This window comes from Hyla sarda, chromosome 1 (genome assembly GCF_029499605.1).
Source record: "Hyla sarda isolate aHylSar1 chromosome 1, aHylSar1.hap1, whole genome shotgun sequence".
NCBI classification, from domain to species: Eukaryota; Metazoa; Chordata; class Amphibia; order Anura; family Hylidae; genus Hyla; species Hyla sarda.
The window spans coordinates 83,590,825-83,612,454 of record NC_079189.1 but is presented as its reverse complement, the minus strand read 5'-3'; the positions used below and the strand labels follow the sequence as shown (position 1 = coordinate 83,612,454).

Below are 21,630 nucleotides of genomic sequence, written 5' to 3'. Positions count from 1 at the left end.
TTCCCTCAGGACCTGGTTTCTAAACGGACCTATGGTGGATCCCCCGGTGTCCTGTTTGTGTAAGACCATCAGTCTGCCGCTGGTAGATGCTTTTTCATTTAAGGATCCCTGCCTATGAGGCAGCTGGCTCTACGTTTTTACTTGCGTTTGCTTCTACCTTGGTGTCCAAGGCTCTCTCTGCTTGGGCTTCCCAGCTTCGCCAGGCTATACTCTCTGGGTCCTCGCCTGATGGCCTAGCTGACCTGGCGCATCAAATCTCCAATGCCAGTGACTAACTTTGCTCGGCAGCCTTGGGATCAGCCCGTTGTGCAGCCTTCGCTTCCAGTAACCTGGTGGCTCTGCGTCAGGCCATGTGGCTTAAGGCATGGAACGCAGACGCCGCTTCCAAGCTCTCTCTTACAGAACTCCCTTTCTCAGTAGTTCGGCTCTTTGGTAAGTGTCTGGGCGAAATAATATCAGAAGCCACGGGCGGCAAAATCGTCCTCGGTTCTGGTTCGTGCCGTAAGGTCTCTTCCTTTCGCCCCTTTTGGTTCGCTTCGACCCCAGCGGACAAGCTGTCTGCTTCTCAGGAACGGAAGGTGCCTTCCTTTAAATCTCGGGCCCCCTGGAAGTCCGGTGCCTAGTCGGGCCATTTTTCCTCTAAGTCCGGTAGCTCCAAACCCTCCTTTGCCATCAGGGGCTCTTCCTAGGGTGGGTGGTCATCTGTCCCTCTTCCCGGACGTTTGGGAGGAACAGGTGTCAGATGGCTGGGTCAGGGACGTTGTCCGCCCTCTCCACAACCTGCTGTCCCAAGGCATGATTGTGCCAGTCCCTCCTCAGCAGCGTTTTTCGGGGTTTTACTCCAATCTTTTTGTGGTCCCCAAAAAAGGAAGGCACGGTTCATCCTATCCTAGATCTCACACTGCTCAATCGCCACCTGGAATCTCTGAGATCAGAAATTGCGAGTTTTGTGTCCTCAGTGGATATTCAGGATGCTTACCTACATGTACCCATCTGCCCGTCTCCTCAGTGTTTCCTACGGTTTGCGGTTCCTGCAGGTCACTTTCAGTTCGTGGCCCTGCCCTTTGGGCTGGCCACCGCCCCTCGGGTCTTCACCAAGTTCCTTGCAGCAGTGATTGCCATCCTCCGCTCTTGGGAAGTTTCTGTGCTTCCTTACCTGGACAACCTGATGGTCAAGGCTCCCTCCCTATCGGAGAACCTGGAAAGCCTCCAAACCTTGAAGCAGTTCAGCTGGATTGTCAATCGAGCCAAATCCAATCTCTCTTTCTCTCACTCCTGGTTTTCCTGGGAGTCCGCTTCAACACGTGGGCGGCCAGGATTCGGCTTCCGGCGGACGAGAGTCATGCGTTGAGTGCGGAAGTTCTTCTTTTCCGCCGCACAACTCCAGTCTTGATCAGAACCTGCATGGTGGTGCTGGACAGGTTGGTGGTGTCCATGGAGGCAGTTCCCTCTGCCCAGTTCAGGTATCGTCCCCTGCAACTGGCCATCCTGTCCCAATGGGACAAGTCTCCCCTATCCCTTCATCGCCACCATCCGGCTGCCCCTTTGGGTTCGCCACTCCCTTCTTTGGTGGCTTCAGTCCCCTCTTCTCCGGGAGGGTCGTTTATTCCTCCCACTCCAGTGGCGGGTCTTGACGACCGATGCCAGTCTCCTGGGTTGGAGAGGAGTGTACCAGGAAAGGGACTGTTCAGGGCCGTTGGTCCTCCCGGGAGTCCCGTCTCCCGATCAACGTTCTGGAACTGAGGGCGATTTTCCTATGCCTTCGGCATTGGGAGTCACTCCTTCGGATGTTTCCTGTCAGAGTCCAGACAGACAACGCCACAGCCATGGCATACATAAAACACCAAGGCGGGCACCCACAGTGCCTTGTTGATGGCAGAAGTGGCCAGGATTCTTGCTTGGGCAGAGCGCCATGTTCCCTCGATTTCGGCAGTCCACATTCTGGGAGTGGACAATTGGGAGGCGGACTTTCTCAGACGCACCACAGCAGACTCCGGGGAGTAGTCTCTTCATCCGGAGGTGTTTGTGGCGATATGCACCCACTGGGGAATTCCGGACATGGACCTATTCGTGTCCCACCAGTACCATCAGGTTCCTCGCTTTGTAGCCAGATCCCAGGACCCTCTGGCACTTGCCGTGGACGTGCTCGTGATCCCATGGACTGACTTCTCCCTTCTGCATCTCTTCCCTCCGCTTCCTCTTCTTCCCAGGTTGATCCGGAAGCTCAAGGCAGAAGGCGTCGTCCCGATTCTCATAGCCCCGGATTGGTCGCGTTGCATGTGGTACGCGGTCGTTGTCCACCTCCTCGCCGACGCTCCCATGCGTTTTCCCGATTATCTCGGGGCCCCCTTTGCCACCCGAACGCACTTCCGCTGCATTTAACAGCATTTCTGTTGAAACCGTGGTGTTGAAGACCAGTTTTTTTTTGGCCCAAATAATTTGCCCCATGCATTGCACCTGGAAGACCTCTTTGGTGTGAGGCCATGTCTGTCTCCCTCAGTGTTTTCTCTCTCTAATCTCCTGTCTTTCCTGCAGGCTGGTTTGAAGACGCTTCTGGCACTCAGGTCCGTGAAGGGTCAAGTGGCGGCGTAAGGGGCTTCCAGCTGCTAAGGCGATCATCTCCAGGTGGATCCGGATCCGGTCAGCCATTTCAGAGCCATATCGCTGTAAGGGGAAGGTCCCACTCTTTCGAGTTACTGCTCACTCCACCTACTCCGTGGGGGCCTCTTTGGCAGTCCGGAACAGGGCTTCTGCGATTCAGGTGGGCAAGGTGGCCACTTGGTCGTCCGTGCACACTTTTATTAAATTCTATCAGGTGCACAACTTTTGCATCTGCTGATGCGGAGCTTGGTCGCAAGGTTCTGCAGGCGGTGGTGGCTCAGTGCTCCGCCTGACTTCCTCTTGCTGGGATTTTGTTCCCATTCCAGGGATTGCTTTAGGACATCCCACGGTTCCTGTATCCCCAATGTAGTCGACCCAAAACAATAGATTTTTTATACTTACTGTAAAATCTATTTCTCGGAACCTCATTGGGGGACACAGAGCCAGCCCATCAGCTGTTGTTGGTTTCCATTTTTTGTTTGATTGTCTCTCGGTGAGGGGCTTGGTTGTATTTTTTTTTTATCTGGGTTGTTCGTTGGACAACATTGTTTTTCTCTTTTGGCTCTCTCCTACTGCTTTGGACTAAACTGATGAGCTCAGAGTCAGTGGGCGGGTATATCCTAATGGGAGGGGCCGACTTCTTTTTTTGCCTAGTGTCAGCCTCCTAGTGGACAAGCAGCATATACCCCATGGTTCCTGTGTCCCTCAATGAGGCTACGAGAAATAGATTTTACAGTAAGTATAAAAAAATCTACTTTTTGCGTGTATATTTCTATCACTAAAATGCATGAATGATTGTTTCATTTTCTTCTTAGGCAATATATGCCAGTGTCATTCCTGGAGAGCTGATGAGGGGGTATATGTCCCAGTTTCCAAGCTTTCCTAGTTGGCTGGGAAAATACTCTAGTACAGGCAAACATGACCGCATCACCCAGGAGCTTGCAATGCACACGTCTCTTAGGTAAAAGTTCTTCTATAAGTAATCTTTAGGGTCTTAAACTGGTCATGCTTTAGCCTTAAGAAAAGAGTTATATGGCTGATGCTGGTTATATTATATAAATATCTCTCTATATCTATCTCTATCTCTAATCATCTCTATCATATCACTCCTGAAATTTTTCTAGAAAATGAAGTATTTCTCACAAAAAAGGATTGCAGTAACACATGTTTTGCTATACACATGTTTATTACCTTTGTGTGTATTGGAACCAAACCAAAAAAGGGAGGAAAAAAGTAAATTGGACATAATGTCACCCCAAACTCCAAAAATGGTCTGGACAAAATTATTGGCACCCTTGTGGAATTGTGGAAAAATAAGATTGTTTCAAGCATGTGATGCTCCTGGGGCAAGTAACAGGTGGGGGAAATATAAAAATCACACCTGAAAGCAGATAAAAAGGAGAGAAGTTCACTTAATCTTTGCATTGTGTGTCTGTGTGTGCCACACGAAGCATGGAGAACAGAAAGAGAAGAGAACGGACTCTTGAGAACCAATATTGTGGAAAAATATCAACAATCTCTAGATTTGCCTTTGTCCACAGTGCGCAACATTATCAAGAAGTTTGCAACTAGAGATGAGCGAACTTACAGTAAATTCGATTCGTCACGAACTTCTCGGCTCGGCAGTTGATGACTTTTCCTGCATAAATTAGTTCAGCTTTCAGGTGCTCCGGTGGGCTGGAAAAGGTGGATACAGTCCTAGGAGACTCTTTCCTAGGAATGTATCCACCTTTTCCAGCCCACCGGAGCACCTGAAGGCTGAACTAATTTACGCAGGATAAGTCATCAACTGCCGAGCCGAGAATTTCGTGACAAATCGAATTTACTGTAAGTTCGCTCATCTCTATTTGCAACCCATGACACTGTAGCCAATCTCCCTGGGTGTGGATGGAAGAGAAAAATTGATGAAAAGTGTCAACGCAGGATAGTCCGGATGGTGGATAAGCAGCCCCAAACCAGTTCCAAAGATATTCAAGCTGTCCTGTAGGTTCAGGGAGCATCAGTGTCAGTGCGAACTATCCGTCGACATTTCAATGAAATTAAACGCTATGGCAGGAGACCCAGGAGGACTCCACAGCTGACACAGAGACATAAAAAAATAAAATAAAAAGACTACATTTTGCCAAAATGAACTTAAATGGGCACTGTCACAAACTTTTTTTTATTTTATATGTTGAAGTACTGATGTACTACAACATATTTCTAATATACTTTAATAATTTTTTTTATTTTTAATTAAAACACTTTATTTTGAAATCCGGCCACTAGGGGTCTCCCTCCTAGTGGACGGATGCAGCCTGCCGTGACGTCACAGATGAATTAGGACCGATGCCAGCCAGGCATCGGTCCAAATTCAGTCAGGCTGCTCTCCCTCCCTGCTAATCAGACAGGAGGGAAGCGAGCGCATTGAACAAAGAGGATGCGCGCAGGCTCCCTGGCCTCGCGTGCTGGCTCCCGGAGTAAGGTGAACTTTATGCGGACTGCCCTGCACTAGTCTTTATTGGGCGGGGGGTTATCTCGGGGTGATGAAGTTGTGGAGTTTGGGGGAGCGGAATGTCTTTTTCGGGCGGAGGGTTGAGGTAGTTGCGCGGCGGGGTCTGGGGGTGATGGAGTTGCAGAGTTTTCACCACAGGGTGCCTTCAGTTGTTTCCCCACTACAACTCCCAGCATGCCCTAACATCCAATAGATGTCAGGGCAAGCTGGGAGTTGTAGTGATGAAACAGCTGGAGGCAACCTGTATAGTTGAACTAAGGTCGGAATTCGGACCCCCCAGCAGGCATCAGTGACATCACGCCTGCTGGGGAAGTCTGCCTGGTAGTAATAAAAAAAAATTTAAGGCAGGGAGGTGGTTAGGGATAGATGGGCAATAGGCAGGGACAGAAAGAAAGAAAAAAAAAAAGTGATGGTGGGAGCTACCCTTTAAGTAAGCCAAAATCTTTCTGGGAAAACGTCTTGTGGATAGATGAGACCAAGATAGAGCTTTTTGGTATAGTACATCATTCAACTGTTCACCGAAAACGGAAAGAGGCCTACAAAGAAAAGAACACAGTATCTACAGTGAAATATGGTGGAGGTTCAATGATATTTTGGGGTTGTTTTGCTGCCTCTGATACTGGGTGCCTTGAATGTGTGCAAGGCATCATGAAATCTGAGGATTACCTATGGGTTAAGGGTGCCAATAATTTTGTCCAGCCCATTTTTGGAGTTTGGTGTGACATTATGTCCAATTTGCTTTTCTTCCTCCCTTTTTGGGTTTAGTTCCAATACACACAAAGGGAATAAACATGTGTATAACAAAACATGTGTTACTGCAATCCATTTCTGTGAGAAATACTTTCAGGGGTGCCAACATTTACGGCCATGACTGTGTATGTTTATGTATAGATAGATATAAATTAGTGTGTGTGTGTTTTGTTATATACCCTATAAGTTTAGTCACATGACTTTTTATTGACATCATTGAGTGTGTGTGCATGTATATGTGTATCTGTGTGAGCATGGGCATGTTTGTGTATGCATGCCTGTATATTTTGGGTGTGAGTTTGTGTATCTATTGATTACATATGTACATGTGTTTAAATGGAAATAATTTGTATGTGCGACTAAGGCTCCTTTTACATAGGTAGAATACGGACCAATACAGAGCCTTTACACTGCTCAGTTATTGCGGGGACGAGACTGTGCAAACAATCGTTGTATTGTTTGTGTAGCCCTCTGCTTCAGTCATTGTAGGCACCACATCCATTTACACCGGGAGATGTACAGTTATGCAGTCATCTGTCAAAACCTCACAACAGATGGCATGGGTCCTGTACACAGGGCAATAATCGACCTGTTCATCTGATACATAATGACGTAAAAGTACCCCTATCTGATGGAAGTGTATCTTTTTAAGGATAAAATATCCAATTGTATTGTGGTTGCATTGGAAATAGGGTACATTTTCTTGGAACCTACATCCCGGTTGTTATAATGCATTCCTCCTCTCTCAGAACAAGAACAAGTAAGAGTGCACTAAACTTGGATTACTTGCCATATATGCGGGACAAGCTGGTGCAGCCATTGACAGAGCATGGGGCAGATGGTGTACAGGAAGTGGTGGCTCTTATGGACACATACTACTTAATGAAGGAAGATTACGATAATATGATGGAGATCTGCAGCTGGGGAGGAAAACCCACCCCATTCTCCAAACTGGATTCAAAGGTACAATGAAAATACATGGTGAAGTCAGAATCTCTAACCTATATAAAGCTATGTGATAAAAATAGTATGTGCATGGTGTGCCATCAGTTATTCATTACATACATTGTGTCAGTGCTGAGATATTAGTGTTCACATTTGTGTCATGACTTTTGTTCACCATTGAAGCCATGATGTTATGCTGAATTAGTGGTAATACAGATCCAGTTGACATTTAACTCACTCGATTGACTTATAATCTTCCGTTGTTTTTTCTTAAAGGCAAGTATATGGTTACATGCTACTGGTTTTTTTTTTATGTTGAAAGTGACAGGACAAGGTGCCTTACAGCAGTGATAAGATACTTAATGTGACGGATTCTATTTCTGTTACTGTCCTAAAGAGCTATGTTAAAGCATCATTCATTTTAGTGATGTCTGTTGTTTTTACAACCCTATTTGGCACATAGTAAGTGTCCAGTGCTCCATGGAGTGACCCATGATCCACAATAAACAAAAGGTGTGAGCAACTTTTCAAAGAATCGCACTGATTTTACATATGAAACTCTAGACATATGTAGTGAAAGTCTTGAAATTGGCGCAGGCTCCTCACTTTCTTACCTGGTTCCCATTTAAAGGGGCATTACCATCTGGTGGGGTTCTCATCTATCCACATGATAGGGGATAACTATCTGACTCAAGGGGATCTGACTGTCGGGGACGCCAGCCTCCAGTTTAAATGGAGCAGTGGGTTGCGCTTTGGTGCTTTATTAATGCTCTATGAAAGCTACCGGAGATAGCGAAGTACAGTGTTCGTCTCTCTCTGTGACTCCCATAGGATCCATTCTAACGAGAGACGGGGGTCCCTAGCAGTCAGATCCCCATGGGACCGGATACTTATTCCCTATCCTTACAACGTGTTTTACCAGCAGAAGTATTGCAACTCACTGTGAATGTGCTATAAAAGCCACTGCCATTTTGTATGTATGAAGGCCCCCTTATGCATGGAGGAACTTTAACAGGCTATAATTCCCCTCAGGTGAAAGCGGCCTTCACACGTGGCTACAACAAAGAAGCCCATCTCACCCCGTATTCTCTACAAATAGTCAAGGCCTCCAAAAAAGACACTGCTTCTCCACTGCAGTCCGAATATAGCGAAGAGGCAAACCCTGAAGACACGCAGGCTGAAGAGAATCAGGAAGACGATGGTGTCACTGGAGACGCAATGATAAAGGTAAAGGATGTATTGCTGCATTTGACCTGCTAGGTTTCCAGATTGAAATTGTATGAGAATAGCTGTAACTGCATGTAAGTATTAGGACTATCCACTGGTAGAAATATAATGGGCCTCAAGGTTAACCAGCAAACCTGTCCTTATTGCCCATAGCATCCAATCACAATGCAGCTTGTTGATTACAAAGCAGTATAACATGTGTGCAGAATACATCTGCAGAAGACTTTTTCTACAAAGGTGGGTTCACACTACGATTTAACTTTACGGCTGCCGGATCCGGCTGGGGGAGCGAAAATTCAATGAGCCAACATGGTGTGAACTTACCCGTACTCCGACATCTATGTGGAGCGACCATCATTTATTCCTAGTAACAAATATCTAAATAATATAAGGGTGGGTTCACACTACGATTTCACTCTACGGCTGCCGGATCCGGCCCATATCTAATTCATTTCAATGAGCCAACCGGTGTCAAATGGGGACTCTGGTCGGCTCATTTTTGCCCCGTATCCAGTTTGGTGACCGGACCTAAAACCGCAGCATACCCCGGTTTTAGATCCTGTCAGAAAACCGGATACGGGGCAAAAATGAGCCGACCAGAGTCACCATTTGACACCGGTTGGCTCATTGAAATGAATTAGATACCGGCCGGATCCGGCAGCCGTAGAGTGAAATTGTAGTGTGAACCCACCCTTATATTATTTAGATATTTGTTACTAGGAATAAATGATGGTCGCTCCACATAGATGTCGGAGTACGGGTGGGTTCACGCCACGTTTTTGCAATACAGTTCCTGTATCAGGTTTTTCATTAAAAAAAAATACGGATTCCGCAAAACCTGACTAAACTGTATCAAAACGTGTGTTCAAAGTTTTATCTGTATACGGTTGAAAACCGTATACGGTTTGAAAAATGATGTCCGGTTGCATCTGTTTTTTAAGAAAAAAAATATACGTTTTGAACTTTTCACTCCATTATGAATAAAGTTTCACTTGTTTGATTGAAATTCCAAGAAAAAAAACGGTGGAAAGTCAAAAACCATATGGTGAAAACTGGATGGAACTGTACACACATACGGTTCTGTATGGTTCCCATTCACTCCCATGTTTTAAAAAAAATGTATACAGTTTTTCACCTGGTCCAAAAACTGTGGTAAATAACCGCATGGCTTGAAAAACAGACACAACCGTACACAATATGGTGCATACGGTTTTGAATGGGAAGACTATGGGCACGGTTTTCTGTACGGTTGCATACGGTTTTTTTATGAAACCGTATGCCAAAGCCGTATAGCAAAATCGTGGTGTGAACCCACCCTACTACAGGCTTACTAAAGCTGAATATTTGCGGTACACACTGACTGAAGCTGCAACTTGAATTATGGTCGTGATGTTGACCTCTAGGACCTTCTGATGACTGTACACATAGCTTAGAAGAAATAAGGGATATACTATGAATACGTTTCCTGTGGCTACATCTATATGTGTGGGTTCTTTATGAACACCCAGAATTAAGAGGGTTTATAACCCACTGGGAAATCTGTTGCTGCCGATTTGGCTGAAGCAGCTAGAAATATATATTTTAATGTTGGCTTGAGGTAGGAGGGGCTGGAGAGCCAAAGTTTCTTAAGCAGCTTCTGGCTTTAATTTTAACTTTTTCTTCTTTTGGTTGAGCATTTTATATTTTGCAGAGGAGCGAAATGAGAGAGCGTAAGGAGTAAAGGTGGTGTGTAAGGGACAAATGGGGGGAATTAAATATCCAGGATTTATCATTAAAATAAATAAATAATTGGAGGGGGCCACAAGATGGGGGAAAGTGATTTATTTTATTTTACTATTATTATTAGAAAATGTGTGATGTATATGAAAAGTATAGCAACAGGCCTGACGATGCAAAGTCTTACACACAACTGGTACCTCAGTTCTGTATCTCCATAGTGGAATATAGCAGCATTATTATAGTAAAGTATGGCCCTTATAAACTTTGTCAATACAGAGAAAGAAATGTCCAAGTAATATATGTATACATGTATATGTGTGTGTGTCATTTGTAGGCAAAAAAAGCTAAGTCAAAGTCTTCCTCAAAGTCTTCCAAGGATGAAAAAAAAGGTGGAGACAAAAAAACAAGTAAAGCCCCAGGTAAAGCAAAAACTAAGAAAGCCAAGTGAGAAGTGTATTGGGAGGACGGATCTCATCCTGGATTTGGATGGAAGCATATAATTTCCCATCATTCATCGTGTACAGTAGTAAGGAAAGACTCTAGGCACCCATAGCTTTAGTACAATTCAGGCCTGTGTACTTTTTGGCCATTCTCCAGCACTTTTACCCAGATGTACTTTATTTTACAGAGCCTTCCCTACTTTCTTCTTTTGTATATAGAATATAAACAGTACTTTGTTTTGTATAATAATATTGTAACTATATAAAAAGCTTCATTAAACTTAGTTTCACAGAAAATGAATAAGTGGGTTTTATCTTGTTCTTTGTGTCATTGTAGTATTTACTTTAATCATTTATGCATATTTGCAGCAGGACGCACAAAGGTAAAAAGCGTGAATAATCTGCCCTAAAACTGCTATGTGAGATTAAGGCCTAAAAATTCCAGAATTGCAATGTGTTCATTCTGCCTAAAAATAAATAAATAAAATGTATTAATTAATTAAATTAATTGCCATTTGTACCTCAACATGGTAACAAAAAAAAAATCCTCATACTGCTCCTTTGACAGAAAAACAAAGGTTATGCTTAGAATATGGCAACAAACAAAAAAGCTATTTCTCGGGTGCTTCATTAGGCTGATATTAACAAAAAAAATGGCTCCTCCTCAGCAGGAAATACATGCCCACTGGCACTGACCTAACCAGTTTTAGCTTAGTGTCAGTAGGAGGCAGACACAGGTCTGGACCTCTCCAGACCTGGTCTTTTCTTTTTTTTTTTGTTTCTATAGTTTAGTTGTGTATTTAATAATCTTTCTTTACAGGTTCCAGGGCAACAGGGAGCCAAGTGTCTCTGCTCTCTTGCCAGCAATATAGTCATGTGGTGCGTAATAACGCCTGCCATTGCCCGTGGTCTGCAACTAGGTTGTGGGGAGATTTCCCTGTCCCCGGCTTGCGGCCTGTGCTGCATGGCTAGCATTGCTCCACCAGTGGATGGAGTTTGTTCCCTTCTTCTTTCCACTCCTGGCCCTATTGTGCCAATTAGCCCCTTGCCCGCCTCCATTTCCTGACTAGTTGGACCATCCTTTCCCTTTACTGTCTCCCTGCACATGCTCAGCTTTCTGCTCCTGCCCCTACAGCACGAGTTTGGATATTAGGGTGAACAAGTTGACCTTGTGTTCCACTAGCTGTAGTGTGGACGAGCCCTAAGGATTGGAATTCCTGCCAGCTGAATACTTCGGCAGACCTGCCAGCTGAATACTTATGCAGTAGGACCGTGCGTACATTGCCATCTCTATGGATGGCAATGCAGTCCCAGCAGGATCTTGTTCAAGGATACTTTGAGTTGATGTACTTTCTTCCAGTGGAATTCCACCGCAAAAATTCAGCAGTCTGAAGAGAGCAGCAGATTGCTATTGAAAACAATGATTCTCAACTGGCAGAATTTGGCTTACAGCAATGTCCGCAGTGTGGATGAGCCCTAAAAGAGGAATTACAAAAACATCAAAAAGCAAACAGAATGTGAAGCTTCAACTGGTTTACATCAGTGGCTACAAAAAAAAACCTCTTGCTTAGTGTTCACCTCCTTAGTTGTAGCATTCTATACCCAAGGTCTTTATTTGTGGCACTTAAAGGGGTTATCCAGGAAAAAAACTTTTATATATCAACTGGCTCCAGAAAGTTAAGCAGATTTGTAAATGACTTGTATTAAAAAATCTTAATCCTTTCAGTACTTATGAGCTGCTGAAGTTGAGTTGTTCTTTTCTAAGTAATCTCTGATGACACGTGTCTCGGGAACCGCCCAGTTTTGAAGCAAATCCCCATAGCAAACCTCTTCTAATCTGCTGACATCTCTGCTTGTCTCGGGAACTGCACAGAGAGCACTGTTTCCAGACAGAAAAGAACAGCTCAACTTCAGCAGCTGATAATTATTGAAAGGATTAGATTTTTTAATAGAAGTAATTTACAAATCTGTTTAACTTTCTGGAGCCAGTTGATATAAAATTTTTTTTTCCTGGAATACCCCAATAATGCCTTTTTCAAATAATCTAAACTGAATAAGAAGCACCTCAAAATCAGACAATATCTTCCACTGTTTAAAAACACACAACAATACATTAATTTGTTTATTATAAATATTGAAGTTTATATAATAATTGGTAACATAAAAAATACAAAATATTCACTGAAAAGTATATACAGAGCTGATAACAATTACAAGATGCCTAGAAAAATACAGTCTCTAAAGTAGATGAAAGGTCCAACATGAAGACCTACAAAGAACAGAAAGATGATTAAATGCATACAATGACAATGATGGATATGGATCAGCATAACAAATCAATAATAATGAGGACTAATCCGTTCAATCCTTTTTTTTTTTATTAATCTTTTTCTGGTATAAGTGACCTCCGCCCGCTGATTGGGACCCAGTGATTTTGCCATGGTGGTTCCAATCAGATCCCTAAGCCTAACCAGCATTAGTTCTTTCCTGTTTTAGACACCACACTCAGGTTTGACTATTAAGGATTAAGGGTACGTTCACACGAGCAGATTTTTTGGCGTGTTTTCCGCTGCGTATTTGAAAGTGGGCGGGCTCTTCTCGGCTGTCCGCAGAAGATTTTCCGCAGCGGAATTTATGCTGCGGAAAATCCGTCGCAAGCCCCATTGAAGTCAGTAGGCACTGCGGCGGATTTTCCACAGCCTAAATTCCACCGCAGAAAATCTGCTGTGGACAGCCGAGAAGAGCCCGCCCACTTTGAAATACGCAGCAGAAAACCCGCAAAAAAATCTGCTCGTGTGAACGTACCCCAAAGCTGTATATCTATGACTAACCAGGTGCAAAGCTCCTGAGTATGCTTAATACAATGGGAGAGCACTCAGGACGTTGGCTGTCCGGGCATGCTGGGAGTTGTAGTTTTGCAACATCTGGAGGTCCGCAGGTTGTAGACCTCTGCTCTAGGGGTTAATCAAAAACAGGATTCCGGTCCCCTGAGGGGGCAGTATAGGTTAGAGTAGGCACTGAGCTCACGAATACAAAGTTTTCTATGATTTGATATATATTTTATGTAAATTGTTTAATTCCTGCTTGTTTCCCCTACCCACAGGCTGATTGACAGGTCTATTGGGGAGATTTATCAAAACCTGTGTAGTGCAGTTGTCCATAGCTTCTTTCGTTTTTAAAAATGTTGCTAAAAGAAGACTGGGTCTTGCTTCCCCTGCAAATGTATCAACCCTTGTGCAGAGGAACAGTAAAGTAGTTGCCCATAGCAACAAATAAGATTCCCCTCCTATTTTTCAAACTTTTTTATGCATCATTTTTTAATTAGCACAAAGCAAAATACCGTACAACGGTACTAGAATACACGTGAATGTAACAAACACTTTATGCACACTACCATTGCTATAACAAAAATAATATACACCTTTCCTAAAGAGCGAAAATAATCTCTATTCAAAGATATAAAGAGAGAAGAAGAAAAGGAAGGTCAAGAAAAAAAATAAAACTAGTAACTAAAAAGAGATGAGGGGTGAGAGAGAAGAGCATGAGAAGGTCCCCGAAAGACACAGGATTGCATTAAAAGGACAGGCCTTTTAAAAAATAATAGAAGCAATCTGGTTGCTATGGGCAAGTGCTACATTGTTCCCATGCACAAGGTTTGATAAGTCTCCCCCAAAGAGTTGTCACTCAGTATAGGTGGGGAAAGCAAAACTCCCAGGTTTAGGGTCCTTTTACATGGGCAGACAGCTGTCCAACACCAGCACTAAGCTGGTACAACTACCATATATACAAGTTGATTGGTGCACATTAAAGGCACTGTTTATTTAGATGGACAATTATTAAGAGTGTATCTCTGAATCAAACAATAGAAAAAATATATGCTTGAGCTTCTCTTTCTTTTAGGGGAGATTATATATATATATATATATATATATATATATATATATATATATATATATATATATACACTATCTTCCACCCATCCAACATACATCAGTGCTCACTCAGTATACATACTTACCATAAACCATTGTTAGTCTTGGATAGCTATGGGCAGTATTACACAGCCTAATATGAGTGCCCATTTTCTAGATCAATGCTTATTTAAGGAGCCTATAAGACTGCTTGGTATAGGGCAGGATGGGCTGCTTGAACATTTGCTGATGGTTCATGTGGCCCTTTTGATGCAATCAGCCTTCAGCCTCGCATCCTCTATCAGGGTACATTCACACGCAGATTTGATATGCAAGATTTTCTGCTGCAGATTTCAATGTAAACTTCTATTCTTCTATTCTACAGTTACAAATCCTGCACATCAAATATGCGCAGTATCCTGTATGTGTGAACGTATCCTTACACAGAGATCTGTAGCCAATGGCTGTTCTTTCTTTGACAGATCAAAAAAAAACCTGATCCGCCATTGAACGACAGTTTGCTCATTCTTCCGCTGACCACTGTCACTATTACAAAGGGAGATTTCGGCCTGATTGGCAAATATTTTCTTTGGTAAAATGCATTGTGGATAACAGGGTTCAGTTTCCAATTATTGATGTGAAAGCGATGTAGATCACTAGACAGCTTACCTAATAAACTTTTACTGATCCTCCTGCTCCTGGTGGAGATAAGCAGAACAGTCCAGAACTTTCTTTAGCTGAGCAGAAGTTAATCTCTCAGAACACATTGGGCAGGTGCTTTCTGATTCCAGTAGTCTGGGAGAAAGAGAACAAATTGACTAATGTTAAAAAGGAGATTTTTTTCGTACTTACGGTAAAATCTCTTTCTCGTAGCCTTCATTGGGGGACACAGGGACCATGAGTATATGCTCTTGCCACTAGGAAAAAAAATTCGGCTAAAAAAAGTGAGGTAATCAGTTTTGTCACAAAGCAGTAGAAGCCAACCAAGAGACAAGTCCAAAGGACCCTAGAAAAAAATCCTGGAGAAACACTCAAGAATTGGAAAGGGCTATCCGGGCAAGAATGAAGACATGGGTGGGTGTTGTGTCCCCCCAATGAAGGCTACAAGAAAGATTTTCTCGGTCGCTCTTCATTGGGGGACACAGAGACCATGGGGCATACCAAAGCAGTCCCTGGGGTAGGAAGAACAACACCAGAGGAAGGGAGTCAAGTCTGGAGACTGAACCCCAGCTGGCCGTAAGACTCACGGGACGAGACCCTGGGCTAAAAGGTAACAGAGGCCTGGAACTGAGCCTCCGTCAGTTCCCACTGTCCATGGAGATGGACTAGGATGCCAAGGAAGGGACCGTCCTTAGAAGAGACTCTAAACCAACAGGCCACAGAGAAAGACAAGAAGGGGGCGATGCAGAGAACGGATGGGCCGAACCAACCTGGAAGGAGGTAGGAAACCAACTTCAAGAACCACAGAATCAGACAGGAGAGTCCGGTTGGGAACAAAAAAGGAAAAGGGAATGATAAGAGAACCCCATACAGAGGACCAAACGAAACAAGAGAACCTGGTGAGAAAAAGCCCGGGAGAGCAAAGACGAGTCAGTCAAGGTGAAGACCAGAAACTTCTGGAAAAGAGAGACTGGAACTGTCTTTGGAGAGGCATGGTGCAGAAGATCCGAACCAAAAAACACTGTCCCAGGGGCACAGCGTAAGCACCTGGGGAGAAGAGCGGACTCAGAGGGGCGGCACACAGGCTGAACAGTGGTAAGAAACCACAGCCATGCTGCAGCTGAAAAATGGCCCGACTGGAACAACCCAGTAGACAGACTTGCCTTCCAACCCCGGAGTAAATGGACCACGAAAGAGGAAACGGAAAGTAAGGAGTAACCCGGAAAACCGGAATGGCAACATGGAACTGGAGACTCGAGACATCGGGAGGTGCCCCACCTGTAGGGGGAGCAAAACCAACAACCGCGAAATGCTCCGGGAAACATACTGCTATGTCGGGACAAGAAGAAGGAGAGTACAGAACGATCGCCTCACAATAAAATCGTGGAGAAGCCTGGGCACGAAGGCCCGAAGGACTAGGACAGACCCAGAAAATAAGGTACACTACAGCAGTCTAGGAGAGAGCCCAAAACAAGGATTAATTGGTCTTGGACCCAGCGGTCAGAGCACTCCAAGCAATGTCTCGTCAGGACAGAAATGAAGGGAAAAGCAAAAGGGGACCCAGCTGGGACTCCCAGGCTCTGGGCGCAAAAAGGGTACTCCAAAAGATCAGAGTGGCAGTGTAGTGCCACAGACGCTGATAAAGGGAAGGATAAGCACACCCTTCCCGGATATTGCGCCAAGGAAGGAAGAGAGCAATGGCAGACTGGCTGTCGCTGAGCTATACATGGTTGCATAAACCCCTCCTACAGAGGAAAATGCCCTAGCTGCATGAGCAGCAGTAGACAACCAGAAACAGGAGGAGAGCCAGGCTGCAATAGTGAGCAGTAAGCACACAAGCAGAGCCGGCAAAAAAAGCACTACCGATCGCTCCCAGCAACAACAAAAAAAAAAACAAAGGCCTGCAACATACCCCACCATGTACGGGGAAGTGCAAGATGGCTCCCTCTTGGCAGAAGAAAGTGCACAGTAAAATAGTCCCCCTAGTGGAGGGGAAAAATAGGGGGAGGTGGAGATTAAACTCAGGCACTGACCGTGCCAAGCTTCCTGATCCCAGTACCCCCTGTGGAAAAGAATTTCCCAAGAGCGCCATGTACTGTAAGAGCAAGGAAATGCTGCCCTTACGGTAACTGATCAAAGCACTGGGTGGACATAGCCCCTAGGGATCCTGCGAAAACACACCGAGGCACAGAGAAGCCATGTTGTGTTCCCAAAGGGACTTGAATCCTGGACACTGGAGCTAGGAGATACAAAGACATAACTACGAATGCAAGTAAGAAGCACACGTAACAACCTACAGCGTTGGGAGGAAACAACCCATTGGGGCGAGACCTTGGACCCTGTGAAAAAAGGGAGGGAGGGGGAGGGAAATGGTGTGGCCATGGAGCCATCCTGGCAGATGAATAAGCCAACAGAGCAGGCGCCTGAGCAGCCCCACACAGGAACCCAGGAAGATACCAGGAGGCATGGGGGGGGTTGCAGAACAGGCCATCGCCCCAGCAGGCCCTATGCCCGAACAGAGGTACTCAACCGCCACAGACCTGTGGAAACAATTACACAGGAAGGCCTGAGGTACACCCCACCGAAAAGGAGGGATGGAAGGCTCTACATTAGCAGGGTGTCCAGAGAATATGTAGGGATACAGACATGGCTACCTCATGATAGTAGAGGGGTACCAAGACTGCCAGCACGAAGGGAACCACAGACATCCAAATGTCCGGAAGCATGGAAACTAGTCTCAGCACTTAATGGCATGCCACAACCATGCCCTGAGAAGACTAACGTTACGCTGTTAGAAAGGCGACCCAAGAGTGTTGCTGCTGCTGCGAGGTCCATAGAACTTGCAGGAAACGCCCACACCCTATCTCGTAATGGCGCTACACAAAAGAACTTCAGTCCAGGAAGGAATGGGGAAGGTGACCTGGTGGATGAAAAACCATGCAGACAGTCTGGCATAGGGACCGTGGTCACACCGATCCCGTCCTCGGAACCACACACTAAAAGTGGCTTACCAGCCCTTTTCCGTGATAGCAGCAGGCCTGTGGAGAGGGACCTGACCTTCCGCCAAGGTGTGGGAAGTGTATGGTGGGTAATCCTACGTAGTAGTAGTAAACCACGCAGACCACCACCTGGTTAACTGGTATAGGGTTCCTGAATGCACAGAGTCACTTCTGCAAACCCTCCAACCGAAAGTGGGGTACTGGAGTGCGGACGATCTGATGGGCGACCCTCAAGCAGAAGAAAGTCTGACTGACTGATGTCAGTCCCGTGTACCTGCAGGGGACCCTCTTCCAGATTTCTCCCACCAGCAGTGAGGTACTGGAAACCCTAGCCATGCACTCGGCAGCCCAGGGATGGGAGACCGACTGCGTCGGAAACCGTGCAGACAACAGTCTGGCTGAACAAGTACACCTCCAGGTGCTGGTGAAAAAGGACAGTCATATCGCTGATCACTGTGCCCCCTTGGTCGCAGGTGGGAGGCCTAGGAGCCATGGATAGAATCCCCTCCACCCTGGGAGATCGGGGAAGGCTGAGGAGCCATGGATGTATCCCTGTCGCCCTGTATAGGGTCCATAGGAGGTCAGGGCATTTCTTCGGACACTGAGCACTGGTAGTGGGGTACCGGAATGTTAACCGCAGATGCGGCAGATATGAGATTGGTGACCTGTGGAGGAGGGAATCATAGTGTATGCACATGCCAAGAACCCTCCCCTGATGGATGACCGTTGGAGGAAGAACCCCGAAAAGGACCTAGGCGTCCGCCAGGAACGCAAAAGCCCTGTAAGGACACCGTACAGGAGCTGCGCCCTGATAGGGAAGGACTAGGACCGGCCGTGGGCACAGCAAACATGGCATGGTACGCAGTGTAAGGGAAAACCAGGCACGGAATTTAACCGCGGAATCTCCAGGGACTGTGTAACTGCCCGCCACCGCAGATCGCATATGCTCCCTCAGAGTAAGAACTCTGCAGAATTGGGTATGGCAGAGGCATAGTGCAAAACATATTGTGCTGATCTGGAAAAAAGGCAGCAGATATTAATCTGATAAAACAGATATTACGGGCAAAAAACTGTAATAGCTATGAGCTGCCACACAAGGAGCCACAAAAAACACAATACCATTAACAGCCGCTAGAGGGTGTTTTCCAGTCAAAGAGACCAGAGGAAGACCATTTTTTAAAATCTTTTATTAACCTGACACAGGGCGCCCCGCAAGTTCCCGGCATTCACCCCCGAGCCCAAGCCTGGACGCGCTACGGTGGATGGAGAAGGGCGGAGTTAAACTCCGTCTGAGAGAGGTGCAAAATTGCGCTGAGAGAAAATGCGGGTGTCCTGTGAGACACCCTGGGGAAAAAGGGCCCACCATCCAGCGAGCTGCGAACTAAACAGGAGCGGAGATGCAGCGTGCTGTAGGCTCACTTACCACTCCGAGGCCAGGCGGGCTTCTGCTGAGCTGGAGGAGAAATGGCCCTCAACCAGGGTGACAGCCTCTGACATCCCTGGTAGCGTGAACAATTACTGCAATGCCCTAAGCCTGGAGGGCTTGCTGCGGGAGGAGGGGTGGAGCTAAGCTCCGTTCATGAGAGGCACAGAAAGGCGCTGGGCTCCCAAGACAGCGCCGACAGAGGGGGGGAGAGAGTCCTCCCTCAGTTAGTCTCCAGATTCCTGCGCCGAGCACGGGGAGAAGGGGGGCGGACGTACCTGCTGCCATTATGGGTCCCGCTGGCCAGCAAGCACTGGAGGAGAATCTGACCAGCTGAAGTAAAGAAAATCAGTGGCCGCAGAAAGTACAGGGGGCCGTTGCAAAAGCCGGAGGCTGCCCTTAGACAGAAATGGCTGCCGTAACTGTGAGTCCACTGTCGGGCGGGTGGAGGGGATGATATACTCACCCACAGTCTTCATATACTCACCCAGACGGCTTCAACCAGCTTATGGCCACGCTGCATCATACCAGGCTAATATAGCGGAGCAAGTAGGGGCAGTGGGAGACCCAAGGTACAACCTCCAGGTGCTGGCCGTTGGCGAGAAAGGGTTAACAGTACATACTCTGCCTGTGCAAATTTGTCGCATATGGGCGAACAGGTAGCACCATGCTCCTGAACCCCCACCTGAAAATGAGAAACAGGGAGAAAAGAGTAGAAAAAAAGCTAACTAAACAGCCCTTACTAGAAAATAATAAAAAAAAGACCAGGTATGGGGAGCTCCCAGACCTGTGTCTTGCCTCCTACTGACACTAGCTAAAACTGATTACCTCACTTCCAGTGGGCGGGTATATCCTGCCAGGGAGGAGCCGATTTTTTTTCTCCAAGTGTCAGCGCCTCCTAGTGGCAAGAGCATATACCCATGGTCTCTGTGTCCCCCAATGAAGACCGAGAAAGGTTCGAAATGAGACGTTTGCAGGTTCGTCGGCTGTTTCTTAAGTCTATTACACTAGCCTATTATAAACCTGTCATACTGTGTCCTGGCCCGCTGTGTGTCCACATTATTTTACATTGTGTGTCTGTGTAGACTGATTCTGGTTTATAGTTTCTGCTAAGTCTTCCCAATGTAAGCTGCTGCAGGACATCTTGTGCATCGTATCATGTATACCGCAATGAGGTGCAAACATAGTAACATATTAGTGGATTCTGCAGACCTGTTATGTGTTGTTTATGTACGCTGTGTTTGTCAGTCACACATAGGTACAGGTCCAGGATTTTTCTAACACTTAAAGGGGAAGGTCCCTGTCTCAGATGGTAATGAAAGGGCACTTATCACATACAAACAGCCATTACTCCCTTGTTAGAAAGGGGCACCTTTCTATTATCGTCCGTCTGTTTGAAATTCAAGAGGCTGCTCCTTGAAATCATTGTGGATCTGTCAATCTATAACCAGTAGATGGTGCATGCTGACATAGGCACGTATGTTAGTTAATGGGAGGTCCCGTAGAGCCATCAGGAGGGCTACAGATGCCACAGGAGAAGCCATGTACCAAAGGCATATTCTCTAACTATGGTTACTGTTTTAAAAAGCCCCCCAAATAATATCCATTTACACTTTCAGCTTACATTTTGAACTCTGAATGCAGGCCTGGAAATTCACAATGTGGGCAAATGCACCAGTCATCTTTAACCATATGCCGACCCTGTCAGAATATAAAAACAATATTAATAAATTAACATACCAGCTCAGATTTACCGTATTTTCTGGCGTATAAGACGACCCCCAGCTTTTATAGTTAAAATATTGAGTTTGGGATATACTCGCCATATACGACTACCCCTCTACCACGATGTACGGTACCTTACCAGTGATTGGCTGGTTGTTGGTATAGAAAGCCTGCTTGGATTGGTCAGCTCTCCCTGTCTGCCCAGCCCTCTCTGTCTTCAAGACCATCAAAGCGTTACATGCCTCTTTCCCCCGTCTGGCCTGCCCTTGTATCCTATTACCGTACCTCCTTCTCTGTCTCTCAGATCTCGCACATGCGCCACCCTTGTATCCCATTAATGTACCTCCTTCTCCGCCTCTCTGATTTCGCAAATGCACACGTGCACCTGCGCCGCCTCTCAGATCTTGCACATTCACGCCTGCGCCACCTCAGATCTCGCACATGCGCACCTCTTCACTGCAGTCCTCAGGAGCGAGATCTGAGAGGCAGAGAAAGAGGTACAGTAATAGGATACATCCACGGGCGGGCAGGACTGTGGAAAGATGCATGCTTTTCTGGGCACAGCGCCGTCTCTCTCTATCCATACCCCGGGCGTCCCATACGACTGCAGCACCCACCCTATAAGAGGACACCCGGCGTAGAAGACGACCCCCAACTTTTAAGAACATTTTCTCCTGGGTTAAAAAGTAGTCTCATACGCCAGAAAATACAGTACGAAGACCTGTCATGCCACATT

At 46.0% G+C, this 21,630-nt stretch overlaps 2 protein-coding genes across 6 annotated transcripts in view; one reads left to right on the top strand and one right to left on the bottom strand.

Moving 5' to 3' along the window:
* The window catches only part of RFC1 (replication factor C subunit 1), a 75,702-nt gene extending 65,227 nt beyond the window's left edge, over positions 1–10,475 (top strand). The window contains exons 22-25 of one of the 2 annotated variants that reach the window (XM_056556892.1): positions 3,417–3,562; positions 6,595–6,808; positions 7,823–8,017; positions 10,071–10,475. In XM_056556892.1, coding sequence (XP_056412867.1) covers positions 3,417–3,562; positions 6,595–6,808; positions 7,823–8,017; positions 10,071–10,184 — 669 coding nt within the window. In that variant the 3' untranslated portion in view covers positions 10,185–10,475. The remainder of the gene's footprint in view (positions 1–3,416; positions 3,563–6,594; positions 6,809–7,822; positions 8,018–10,070) is intronic. The other variant, XM_056556881.1, reaches the window with a different exon arrangement.
* A 778-nt stretch (positions 10,476–11,253) lies between these two features.
* The window catches only part of WDR19 (WD repeat domain 19), a 107,198-nt gene continuing 96,821 nt past the window's right edge, over positions 11,254–21,630 (bottom strand). The window contains exons 35-38 of one of the 4 annotated variants that reach the window (XR_008888709.1): positions 20,794–20,870; positions 14,757–14,882; positions 14,531–14,656; positions 12,296–12,445 (exon numbers count right to left, since the gene is read on the bottom strand). Coding sequence is in view for 2 of the 4 variants with exons in the window: in XM_056556865.1 (XP_056412840.1) it covers positions 14,768–14,882; positions 20,794–20,870 (192 nt within the window). In the remaining 2 variants the exon portion in view is untranslated. Of the gene's footprint in view, positions 11,653–12,295; positions 12,446–14,530; positions 14,657–14,756; positions 14,883–20,793; positions 20,871–21,630 lie in introns of those variants that run through there. The other 3 variants (XR_008888707.1, XM_056556865.1, XM_056556850.1) reach the window with 3 other exon arrangements.